The sequence below is a fragment of the Diceros bicornis genome, chromosome 19 (assembly GCF_020826845.1).
Source record: "Diceros bicornis minor isolate mBicDic1 chromosome 19, mDicBic1.mat.cur, whole genome shotgun sequence".
NCBI lineage: Eukaryota > Metazoa > Chordata > Mammalia > Perissodactyla > Rhinocerotidae > Diceros > Diceros bicornis.
This window is the reverse complement of record NC_080758.1, coordinates 47,203,885-47,216,830: the sequence shown is the minus strand read 5'-3', so window position 1 is coordinate 47,216,830 and position 12,946 is coordinate 47,203,885. Positions and strand designations below refer to the sequence as shown.

General features: G+C 42.9%; 1 protein-coding gene across 8 annotated transcripts in view; it reads left to right on the top strand.

Annotated features, from left to right (window-relative positions):
- The first annotated feature begins 3,348 nt into the window (after positions 1–3,348).
- The window catches only part of RALGAPA2 (Ral GTPase activating protein catalytic subunit alpha 2), a 334,286-nt gene continuing 324,688 nt past the window's right edge, over positions 3,349–12,946 (top strand). For all 8 annotated transcript variants that reach the window (XM_058563323.1, XM_058563324.1, XM_058563325.1 and 5 more), the window contains exon 1: positions 3,349–3,534. In XM_058563323.1, coding sequence (XP_058419306.1) covers positions 3,429–3,534 — 106 coding nt within the window. In that variant the 5' untranslated portion in view covers positions 3,349–3,428. The remainder of the gene's footprint in view (positions 3,535–12,946) is intronic.

The following is a 12,946-nucleotide window of genomic DNA, read 5'->3' as shown; positions in this document are numbered from 1 at the left end:
TATGTGGATGTACTGGATTCAATCAGCCACTTTTAGATGTGTACATATGTACTAGATCCAGTCAGATCCCATTAGACAATCACGCTGGTTCTCTCCAGTATCTGGTGGCATTCATTTTCTAGGGCTGCTTCAACAAATTACCACAAACTAGGTGGCTTAAAACAAGAGAAATTTATTTTCTCACAATTCTGGAGTTCAGAAGTCTGAAATCAGGTGGTTGGCAGGGTCGGGCTCCCTCCGGAAGACCTCAGGGGAGAATCCTTCCTTGCTTCTTCCAGCTTCCGGTGGCTGCAAGGGTCACTTCGTTTGTGGCTACATGAGTCCAATCTGTGCCTCCATTTTCACATGGCCTTCTTCTCTACTTATGTGTCTTCTCTTCTTCTGTATCTTAAAAGGACACTCATTAGATTTAGGGCCCATCTAGATAATCCAAGAGGATCTCACCTTGAGATCCTTAATTACACCTGCAAAGATCCTTTTCCTAAAAAATGTCACAATCACAGGTTCCGGGGATTAGGACATGGGCATAGCTGTTCAACCCGCTACACTGGCTATTATAAATAATGCTGGAAGAAATAATCTTCCACATGTGGTTTTATATTTGTGGAGGTATATCTTCAGAGTAAATCCTTAGGAGTAGAATTTCTGTGTCAAAGGGCAAATAATATGTAATTTTGCCAAACTCCCCTCCATAAGAGTTGTACTATTTTACACTCCTATCTGCTATGTTTTTCTATAGCTTTGCTACCAGTGTGTTGTAAAATCTTTTTTGGGGTTTGTTTTTGCTAATTCAAATGGTATTTCAGGGTAGTTTTAATTTGCATTGCAAGTTTTTAACTTTTGATTTCATTATCTTGATTTATTAATGAAAATGACATTTATTCAATAGCACTTGTGTCTGCACACTACTTGGCACTCTGAACCTCCAGGGATAAAGAACTAATTACAAAGCAGGTGATGTCTTTAAGGAGTTCACAGACCAGCAGGAATGATTTTGGAGAGCAACAGAAAATGAGAAGAATTCTTATTTCACATTTATATACATGTGGGTGAAAAAGCATCAAAATAATAATTTATGTTTCTTGCTTTTTTAGAGAAGACATTTTCATCAGTAAGTAAAGGCTAGATACGATGGATGAGATGAATCTATATGCGCGAATGCCTGTTTCCGAGACTACCAAGTTTTGACAGTGTCACGTGTTCACTGTACACTGTCATTTTTCTCTTCATTTACAGTTATGCATAATTTAATGATGGGGATACATTCTGAGAAATGCGTTGTTTGGCAATTTCATTGTGCAAACATCATAGAGTGTACTTATACAAACCCAGATGGTATAGTCTACTACACACCTAGGCTCTATGGTACTAGTCTTTTGGGACCACCACTGTCTATGTGGTTCATCTTTGAGTGAAACATCGTTATGCCGTGCATGACTGTATCTAGTTGCTCTGGACCCCAACTAGATTGGAAGCTTTGGAGGTCAGGGGGCTGCATTTTATATATCTTTTTATCCCCAGGTTTAGATTCATGCCTTGCACATAGTAGGTGCTTAATAAATGACTATGACACGTTGCTTTGTAATAGAAAAATTGAATTCCCTAAGACAAGTGCATCCTATTTTTTTCCAATCAATGTAATGAAAGATATCTCATTCTAAAAGAATGAGGCAGTGAATATTGTGACTTACTGAGTGTAACCAGGTATAGGCTAAGTTGCTGTAACAAGGACGCCCAAAATGCCTTGACTTGAGAGAGGTTATTTCTCTCTTGCAACAGTCTTGGAGGGTTTGTGGCCCTGACTGAGATGTCATCTAGGAACCCAGGCTGGTAGGGCAGTTCTGCCATCATCCTGAGTGTAGGACTTCTATCTCTGGGTCTGAGATTCACCCATGTTTTTGGGTTTATTAAGTAGCCCATTCCTTTCTATTGCTGAGTAATATTTCTTTGTATGAATATACCTCAGTTCTATCAATGCTATTTTGACAATTCTAAAAATAGAGAGAGGCTCTAACAACTATGAGATATTTTTTGCATGCTTGGATTAAATATGTGGGACCGTTTCAGGTTTTTATTCCGTTTTATTTAACAAACTTATTGAGTGCTTCTAGAGGCCATATACTGTGCTCAGTGATGAGGATACGAAACTGTGTAAATCCCTGGCTCTTCCCCCAAGGTATAGTTCAGCTGAATGAGATAAGACCCAGTTCTATTGTCCCAATTTGATGGAAACCACATGACTTTAAACAGTCAGTTTAAGTACTTGCTAAAATGTTGTCAAAATTTGGAGCATCAAAGGATCCAGACGCCAGTAAATAACCCTACATACCCCTTCTAAGAAATCTCCAGATCATCTTCCATCTCAAAGTTTTGCCCCAGGTTACAGGCACCTGGCCTTAAAAAGCATACCGGCCTGAGAGTCAGGTCCTTCAGGTTCTATTTCTGGTTCTTGCTACTGTATTGCTATATGGCCTTGCACAACACAGAACGTGCACTTCCTACAAAGCAAGAAGCAAGATCCTGAGTAGCCCTCCGAGTGAGGGACTCCTTGAGGTCGGGTCCCAGGAACCAAGGGTACTGGCTGGACTCCTTACCCAGAGCCTAGGCATGCCCTGCTGCTAAAACTATCCATTTTAGTGTGAAATTGGAGCTCGGATTGTGGTATGGTCAAAGGGATTTCCACTCCCTCCCTGGCTCTCTAATGTGAAACTAGAAACCAAAACTTAAAATGGTTTGCATTTGAAAAGCCTTGAAACTTTCCTTACTGAAATGTCTCTGTGGTTCACGTTGCATTAGAGGGAACTGGGCGCACACACCGCAGAGTGAAGGTACAGGAGCCCTGTGACTCCCGGGGTAGGAGACGGGTGGAGGCTACCCTTCTGCTTAAGACTCTGGAAAGTCGGTCGCAGCGCGTCGCCTCCTCGAGAACTACATTTCCCAGGAGTACTTACGGCCTACGGCGGGGTGGGGACGGGGGAAATACTCAGAGCAGGCCTACTCACCCCATGGTACCCAAGTCACGCCAGCTTAATTGGAGGGCCCTGTCGCGGTGCATCCCGGGACTGGTAGTACAGCGTGTGCGTGGGGCAAGCTTCTTTGTGATTCGCGGCGCCGGCTCGGCGTTCCGGGCCCGCCCCCGCGAGGCGGGTCGGGACCGCGCGCGCCTGCGCTGCATCCGAGGGGCCGACCGGCACCTCCCGCGGGGCGGGGCGGTCGGTTCCGCGTCAACACCGCCTTCCTGCCCCGCCCCTCGCCGTACCCGGCCCGCCCCTCCTTCCTGGAGCCACAGCTGAGGCGGCGGCGGCGGCAGCCGGGCGGGGGGCGGCGAGCGGCGCTCGCGACACGCGCCGCGCCTGATCCTATGCGCTGACTCGCGCGGCGCAGGCGCCTCCTGCCCCGCCGGCGGGGCCCGGGCTTCCCGCGGCGGGATGTTCTCCCGAAGGAGCCACGGGGATGTGAAGAAGTCTACCCAGAAGGTGCTAGACCCCAAGAAGGACGTGCTGACCCGCCTGAGGCACCTGCGGGCGCTGCTGGGTGAGCCGTGCGCCGGGCGCCGGGGTCGGAGGCACCTGCACGGGCGCGGGCCGGCTAGGGGGTCGGGGCTGGGGTCCCGAGGGAGTGGGGGGCCTCAGACCCTCTTCTCCAGGTCCAGGCATTGTTCCCGGGAAAGCGGGCACTGCTCTGTCGTCCGCGAGTGTAAACTTAGCCCAGGTTCTCGCCGGCTAACCTCGAGGCCGGACACAGCCGTGACTATCCCTTCCCCGGCAAACGCTGGACCCCAAGTGGTCCTCATACACGCAGTGAACTGTCACCTCCTCTCCCATTTTTTAATTTTTAATTTTGAGTCGGAGGCCCTAAGTACACTGAAGACCCCAAGTGGTCCCAGCGTAGAATTAATTGAACTGTCATCTCTCCCCCTCCCCCTTTAAATTTTATTTTTGCTTTTGAGTCTGAGTCCCCAAATAGACTGAGACTCCACGTGGTCCCAGGATAAATTTGATTTAACTGTCGTCTCTCTTCCCATGCTCCTCTTTTAAATTTTATTTTTATTTTGGGTCTGGCTGCTTCAGTTTCTTTGTGTCCTTGGTGTGAAGGGGGCTGCTGGTGTCTGCTTGAAGAGAGGGGTGACTTTCCTGGGTTCAAGGAGGCTGCTTCTCCTTTATTGCCAGGATGACTGGGGTGATTTTATACCTCCTTCCGTTTTTCTGAGACTGCTGGGTGGAGGTTCTGCAGAGTCCAGGTGGGCCTGCAGTTGACCTGCGATGAAGCTCACCCCTGCGGGTGTGAAGTGTCCACAAGGCTCCCTGTCACCTGCTGCGTGGTCTGTAGCTGGTTTGCTAAGCTATGCTTTGTTTTCTATTTTCTTACCTCCCTAGTCTTAACTTTTGTTTAGGATGAAAATACCTTTGCTGTCGATAGACAGACTTGTCTGTGTTTTTGGGGGCTGAGAAAGGGACACCTTATGTTTCTTCTAGATGTCTTTTTTATTCTTATGATGAGCAAAAATCACCTGATTTAGGGCAGATACTCTTTGTCATTTGACGAAATATGACATAAAAGAATTTATTTTATATGTGAGAATTTTAAATAAAGATCTTGTTCATGAGATTAAAAGTTGCAAATTATTTCTGTTTACACTCTGAAGTACCTCTAAGGAAAGAAATCCACACACCTGGTTTTGTCAAGTGAAGTTATTCACAATCTTAGATTCCTTGAGATTATACTGTTTTGTTCAGTTGGAATGAAATATAAATTAGTTGCTGTTAGGGGGATTCGTTTTCAAGACTTTTGAAAGTGAAATGTGTTCTTGGTAAACTGAACTTTCTACTTCCTGTAGTAATATACCACGCACACACAGGTTGCATTGTGCGGAGTCCTTCGTAGTGACTGATTAACACCTTACCAGGGACGTTTTTGATAAAGGAGAGATGAGCAGTATTTAAAAGCATTTGATACTTGGGAACTTTTTCTGTGGTAGACAACTTGAACATTTGTTCTGTCCAAGTCTACAGGATTAAGTTGGCTACATTTTATAAAGGCAGAATCACTTAAACCTAGATCAGTTTGGTTTCTTAGAAATACAGAATACATTGTTACCATTCTGAGAAAGTAGTTAGTTTTCAAGGCTGTGTAATTTGGTTTCACTTTAAGGTGTGTGTCTATTTTGAGGAACTTTCTTTTATCATTTCATTTCATATCATTGTGACCTCAGTTTTGTAACATGGAGAGGTTCTTTGATATTTTCTTAGGTCTGTGTTGTTTTTTCTTGATGCATTTGTTTGTAGAATGGCCCAGTTTACTTTGTTTGTTACTGTAGTCTTTATCCGTAAGGACTAGATATTGTAAATGTGTCTGAGGAGTTCTAGTCATAATGTTTAAAAACTTTTGCTTACAACTGTGGTTTAAAGACTTTAAAGAAAAATAGTACATTAATGCACTAGTTGCTACCACATTTCATACCCTATTTGTTTGCTACTTTAAGAAAAGTCTAGAGTTAGAAAAAAACGGCCTTTTTATCTCAAAAATAGGAATTAGCCAAGATCAAGAAAACTATTTGCAGGAAATGAATAGAAATTATAATTGTATTTTCATTTGTATATATTTATATAATACTCTTGGTTTTCACATCTTTTATCTTTGTGATAATAAAAATATTTTTTTACTTACAAAGATAATACCACTGACCTGGATTTGCAGCCTGCAGCTGCATGACTTTGGGCTAGTTACTTAGCCTTTCTTTGATCTTCAGTTTCTTTGCTTTGTAAAATGAGTATGGTAATGTCTGCTTTGTAAAGGTTATTGTGAGTATGATATATAAACTACTTCAGCTTGGAGCAGGCATTTAACAGTTTCCTCTCCCATTACTTGTCTCCCATCATTAATAGAATAGGATAAGCATTTTCTTAGGTAGTCCCCCCCCTTTCTTATTTTGATAACTGTGATGTATTTGTTCTCTTTTCATAAAAATTAGTCTGTATTTAAGACAGTTGGCTGAGAAACACACAATTAGCTGCGAAGACTAGAGTATTATTGTCATGGTAATGACTCCAATTAGAACTTGCTTCGCTGCTTTGATTTAGCTATATATTGTTGATTGGCCTGATATTATTAACTTTATTTTACAAAGGGGGAAACTGAGGCACAGACAGGCCTTACAAGGGGCCAAACCAAGTACTAAATGGTTTATATGTACTATGTTAATTAGAGAAAGAACAAAGAGCTGTTAGGTCTTCTGATTTCCAGTTCTCCCTACGCTGTTGACATCATCATTGGTAAAGTAAATGAGTAAACAAAACGAAACAAAAAACCATACTGTATATTGCTATATTGCTCCAGAAAAGATTCCATGTCTAATTAAAAGTTGAGTGGGGCCAGCCTGGTGGCGTAGCGATTAAGTTTGCATGCTCTGCTTTGGTGGCCTGGGGTTCGCTGGTTCAGATCCTACGCTCCGCTCATCAAGCCATGCTGAGGCGGCATCCCACATAGAAGAACTAGAAGGACCCACAACTGGGATACACAACTATGTACTGGGGCTTTGGGGGGAAAAAAAAGAGGAAGATTGGCAACAGATGTTAGCTCAGGGCCAATCTTCCTAAAAAAAACTGAAAAGTTGAGTGCCTACTATGAGTCCCAAAATAGGGTATAGAAATGGCATTGATATAACAAGAAGAATAGATATAAAATAACAGTAAATGTATAGTGTGTTATGTAATTAGTGGCTTATATGGTAGACTCCATTACAGGATTTCAAGGGGCAAGAAAGATCATTAAGAATGCCACAAAGAGGGGCCAGCCCTGTGGCTTAGCCGTTAGGTGCACGCCTTCCGCTACTGGCGGCCCGGGGTCAGAACCCCGGGCGAGCAATGACGCACTGCTTCTCCGGCCATGCTGAGGCCGCGTCCCACATACAGCAACTAGAAGGATGTGCAACTATAACATAGAACTATCTACTGGGGCTTTGGGGGAAAAAAGGAGGAGGATTGGCAATAGATGTTAGCTCAGAGCTGGTCTTCCTCAGCAACAAGAGGAGGATTAGCACAGATGTTAGCTCTGGGCTGATCTTCCTCACACATACGCAAAAAAGAATGGCACAAAGATAGGGGCATCTTGAGGGAGGTTTTACTTATGCTGGGCCCTGAAGAATGGTTAGACGAGCTCTGTCCAGTGGAAGTATAATGTGAGCCGCATGTGTAATTGTAAATTTCTAGTAGCCACATTTAAAAAAGAAAAAAGAAACAGGTAAAATTAATTTAAATAATATATTTTAGTTAACCCCATATATCTAACATGTATTATCGACAGGTAATCAAAATGAAATATTAATATTTTTACATTATTTTTTCATACCTAATCTTTGAAATCCAGTGTGTGTTGCACACTTACAGCATATCTCAGTTCAGACTAGCTGTATTTCAAGTGCTTAGTAGCCATATGTGGCTAGTGGCTACGTATTGGACAGAGCAGGGTTGGAATTTGGAAGACAGAGGGAGAGGGTAGTTCCGACCAAGGGAAGATGGAAGAGCTGGTGGTGGAACTACACGTGGTAATGATGTGGGAGGGTGAGGAACACCAGCCTGCCTTTTCCTCGTGTCCAGTGGGGTTGTGGTGAGGGTAAGGTTGGGCACTGAGGATAGGGTGCTAGGACCCTGGCCCTGAGGGCATCCACAGTGTCAGATAAGTGGCTAGAATACTGTGTCCACCAGGGGTAGGGACAGGACAGTGAGTTGGAGTGGGGGGTGTGGAGGAGGAGAGGAATGGGGGCCTGACCGGCTACAGCTGAGGAGGGTTGGAGGCCAGATCAGCAAGGACCTTGTTTGCCTGAGTAAGAAGGTCAGATCTTATCCTGCATGTGAGGGGCAGCTTGGAGAATTCTTAGCAGGTCAAGTGATAGGATTTGAGAACTGCCTCTCTGCCAGCAGGACCAGGAAAAATAGATTGAGGCTGATGGGAGGGGTGGCGCTGAAAACAGGAAGACTGCTGAGAAGACTGGCAATGGTGGAGCAGACAAATGACGAGGGTCTGAAATAAGACGCTCCATGAATGGAGAGGAGGGGTGGGATTATAAAGGACCAGTGCAGTAAGAACTAGTGATGCTCTACATGAAGTACTGAAAGCGAGGTTTGCAGACGCTACTCAAGGAGTGATTAATCTGAAGGAGAAGAGGTTTGGGGTCAGAGGCCACAGTGAGGTCAACTCAAATGACACCGAGTTTGGACCAAATATTTGGAACCAGAGAGGAGAAAACAGTCTCTCAAAAATGCTCTATAGACTGATAGAGCAAAATAGAGCATTTTGGTGTATTTCCTTTTGTGCATCTGATGATTTGAGTGGGGACAAGTTCACTTACAGTTGTAAATGTTGCCTTTTCTTATTAGCATTTCCCCATGTTTCGTTAACCACAAACATTTGTTGAGACTATGTACCATAATTTATGGTACCATTTCTTGGATAAATTATTTTCTTTCTTCCTTGCTCTTTTTCTGATATAAATAATACTGCTGTAAACATCTTTCTCTTTTTTCTATGAAGCACGTTTTTCTATAATTTGCATTATTTCCTTAGAATAGATTCCATTGAAGTCGAATTGCTGGGTTTGAGCATATTTATGACTTGATTCACAGTGCTTTCCCAAGTGTTGCTCCCATTGGCCCTGCCAGCAGCAAGGATTAAGACTACCATTTCTACTGTTGTCTGACTAGCAATAAACATGTTTTTATAATTTGGTAATTGGTGTTAGGTATTTGGGAGAATGGGAATGTCGTGGATAGAGCTAGAAGAGTTGGGAGGAGAGCCTGGCTAATGACAGGGGAAGATGAGTTTGAGAAAAAGGCAAGATCCAAATGGAAATGTCTAGGAGGTTGTTGGACATGGGGTCTGGAGCTTAATAAGAGGACAGAAAGCTATAATATGTTTATTATTGTCATGATCTTATTGAATCTTCCCACAACCTATGATGCAGGTGGTATTCCTACCCCCAACCTACAGAGGAGGAAACAGGCTCAGTGAGGTGAACTACTTGTCTGCCAGCTCCCAGCTGGTAAGTGGTGGAGCTGGGATTCATGTGATTATAAAGCCCATGTTGTGCTTCTGCTAGTTGTCTGACTCAAAAGCATATTTACATACCAGAAAATATATTTACCCACCAGAATGAATGTTAACATATAAACAAAAGCTCAACAGCTTTTGCATGAGTCCCAAAAATATTGCTTTGAGTTTTGCTGCTCTCTTCCTGATCTGTTTTACCATATTCTTTTAGGGAAACTTGAGGCTGTATTTGATTTGAACATGGCAGAAGATAAAAAGACTCCTTCCATGTATTCATGTTCATTGGCCTCTCTGTGCCCTCGGCAGGCCTAGCAGGTGGTAAAATATTTGCATGGACCTTGGTGCCACATGGAAATTCTACAACTAGAATAAAGCTGGGAGGTGTAACTTCAGGCTCTTCAGGAGATCTTAGTATGGTTTCTCTCAGTTGACCTTTTTTGAAGGAAAGTGATTTTCTTATATACTTGCTCCCTTTGCTAATTTTTGGTCCATTACTGACATTTTATATTTATAATCTCTGGAATATAAAATGAACTTTGGACACACGTGTGTAACACAAATATCTGCTTCTGGGGCTTGAGATTGTCTAGACTTGTGATGTGAGAAAGGTGAACGCAGAAGTTTGAGCTCAGATGTTTGTTTGAGATCATTAAAAAAGATTGGGGCTTCCACCTTTTATCCTGGGAAGAGAGAGAATTGGTAGGCCCAGAAGATTTTGATGTAAACTTTTGTAATTTCCATTTTTATGTTGTTTTGTAAGTAGTTTATTTGCAGATGGGCATAAGTACTTTTACTAGCTGTTTTAGAGTACTGATCTTTGGCCTCCAAACTAAGTACCATAGATAAAACTGTAGAGAATTGTTTATTTTAAAAAAAAAAGTTGACTTTCAATCTAGCGAATTGATTCGATTTAAATTTTAAATTATTTTTAAAAGAAGGAATAGAAGGAATGTAAGTTACTGTACTATAAAATTAAGAATAATATATAAATGTAGTAAACAACTATCTTGTCTTTGGATTTTTTTAAAAATTTAGTTTCACAAACATTTTTTCATGTGTGTGTGTTTGCTCAGTAGGGCTGTGTCTTCAGAGATTACTAAGGCACAGGGCCAGGATTTACAGTTTGGTAGGAGAGACAGACACGTAAACAACTACATTTGCCACGAGGGGGTTAGTGCCTTGGTGGAATGGCATGAAAATGTAGAGGTGGCTACAAGGTCCAGAGGAGGCGCAGCAGAAAGGCCTCTTGGAGAAGTCCCTCCTGAAGGACGTCGGGTCTGAGGGTGGGTTTGGAATAATGAATATGCGAGTTTCCCAGGTGGACAAGTTGGGGATGAGGGGACTGCAGAGAGAGGAGCTTGTGCAAAGGTAATGGTGTGGTCAATGTGGAGTTAAGTGTACAGTGTGGCTTTTATACTGTGGTGTAGGCAGATGTTGGAAACCCCGGGAAGAGTTTTAAGCAGAGGAGGAGCCAAATTCAATGTCTTCCCTTGGTGAATGGTCCAAGAATCCCAGTCTCCCTGAGATTTGAAACCTGGCTACTGGGAGAGTGAGGGCTCCCATCCTTTCAGATTGCAGACCATGAGGATGTAGTCTGGGCTGCTAGTGTTCATCTTTCCCCACATGTGGAGAGCACCTGCCTCAAACTGAATTCACACTCAGAGGGAAGCAGAGCAGAGAGATGGAGAGTGAGAAGGGCCCAGTGGAGGGGTTCAGCCATGTCTGTGCCATCTCTGCCCCTGAACTTCTCAGTTCCAGGAGCTGATAATACCCTGTTTTTACTATAGCTAGCTTGATTTGTATTTCCGAATCTTGCAACAGAAAGAGTACAGATTAGTATGCCAGGAAGAGAAGGGGAAATTCCAGATCAAAGGTGGATGAGTGTGGGGGTGTGTGTGTGCAGATATGATTTTTTGAGACCTAGGGGGATTTCAGTTTATTTATGTTTAGGAATAGGAATTAATAAAAGAGCAAAATTGAAGAAACAATAGAGAGAAAGGGGATAAAAATGGAGAAAGCTGTGGTCTGCAGTGGGATCAAGAGCATGGGGCAGGAGATCAGGCTTGACACTAGGGCCACCTTTTCCTCTAAAGCCGCTTGGAGAAAGCAAGAATGGGGTGCTGGAGGATGGGGACGTGAAGGGAACTCTCACACGACGACTTCTGTTTTTTTCTGTGAAGGGAAGAGGTCAAGTCAATTGCTGAGCCAGTAGTGATAGGAACTGAATATGTCTTGCTCCCTCTTCTGTGCCAGGTGTCCCCTTAAAATAAAGGAAATATTGTAATCTGTGAGACTTTTCATTGTTGTTCTTTTGGGGAGTGATCTCATAAATGCATTTAACTTATGTATTAAAAGCTTGGCCAGAAGGGGGAAATTATATATATATGCACTTAAAAAAATGAGGACATTTTAAGTAGTGCAGATATTGCCCTTCCCCTCAGTGACCACGTGCCCCATAATGGCTTGAGGTGGGACAAGGGTGCTGTGTCCTCAGTGGTCTTCTTTTCTTTATGCCTCTGATTGTAGGAGCATCTCCCCTGCTGGGCGTGACTCTAGTGTTTAAGCGTGATTTTGACTTTCTCCATTTTTGCCTTTAATGTGACTTAACCCACATAAGATGTAACTCTACTGTCTTGATATCTCGTATTCATGTAGCACTTTACACTTTTGCAAAATATTTTTTCAAATGTCATTTGATCAAATTGCTGCTTTAAGCAGTCAATTCGTAAGGTATCTACCTTCTAGATTCTTAGTAGAGCTTTGTTTCTGCGTGAGTTCTGTATCCTCAATTCAGAATTTTAGCTTTGATTTTTAGAAAAGAGATGTTTCATAACCTTTTTTATGTCTTTTATATTGTTTTAGAGACTGAAACCACATCTGGAAGATATTGAACACTATTTTAAAAGCAGTTGTAATCTTTAACAGTGAATATGTACTTTGATTTCGCTATTGCAGTTGTGATTTAGTTAAAAAATACCCCTTTTGAAAAAAGATAAGGAGCCCATTGATATTGTCTTGTGTTTGATTTTAAGTGATGGCGCGTATGCATTGAACCTCAACCATGCTTTCAAGGACACATAAAGTACTAGCGACATTGCTTGTGCCCAACTGTGGGAGCTATGAGAATGTGCCACTGGGATCTCCTGCTTCAGGGAGCACGATTGACTGACTGCGCCAGCTGCTGCTCTCTGGGTTTACCACTGCTTTTTAGCTAAAGCTGTGCTTCTCTTGGGCTATTCCCAGCCAGTTACTGAGCAAGCAGGAGTGTTAATGTGGCCCATTCTTTTGAGACCCGGATGCCTCTGAAGGGTGACTTTCGCTTGAGGGCTCCCTATTGGCCTGGCCAAAACCTTCTCAGAACTGAGTTGAAGTCTGAGACTGTTCCTCCTCAGCCCTCCTGCCTTTCCCTCTCCTTCACAGGGGTTAGACCTGCACTGTGGTCTGAAGCCTCTCCCTGCCTGCTCAGCTCTTTCCCTTTTATTCTTCACAAGTAATACCCCCAGTAAATCTCTTGCATGTCTAATCCTGTCTTGGCATCTACTTCTCAGAGAACCCACTAATACACCATCTCTTTCCCTAGAAGGTGTTACCCATCCTGCCATCTAAAATTCTTCCAGGAGACAGTGTAAGTATGTTACATCTTCCACATAAGCTTTCTTTATCCCCCTGCCCTGAAATGATCTTCCCTCAGAATTCCCATAGCATTTGTACCTGTCATTCGTCATTTATAGCCTTTGGCTTTGTATTCTGCTTATTTGTCTACTGCCTGATCTCCCCCACTAGATGATAAGTACATTGAGAACATGAATAGCTTCTTGTTCATCTTGATTCCTGTTAGTAACATACTTCCTTATTTGTAATAATAATAATTATCATTTAATCATCATTTTCCATGTGCCAG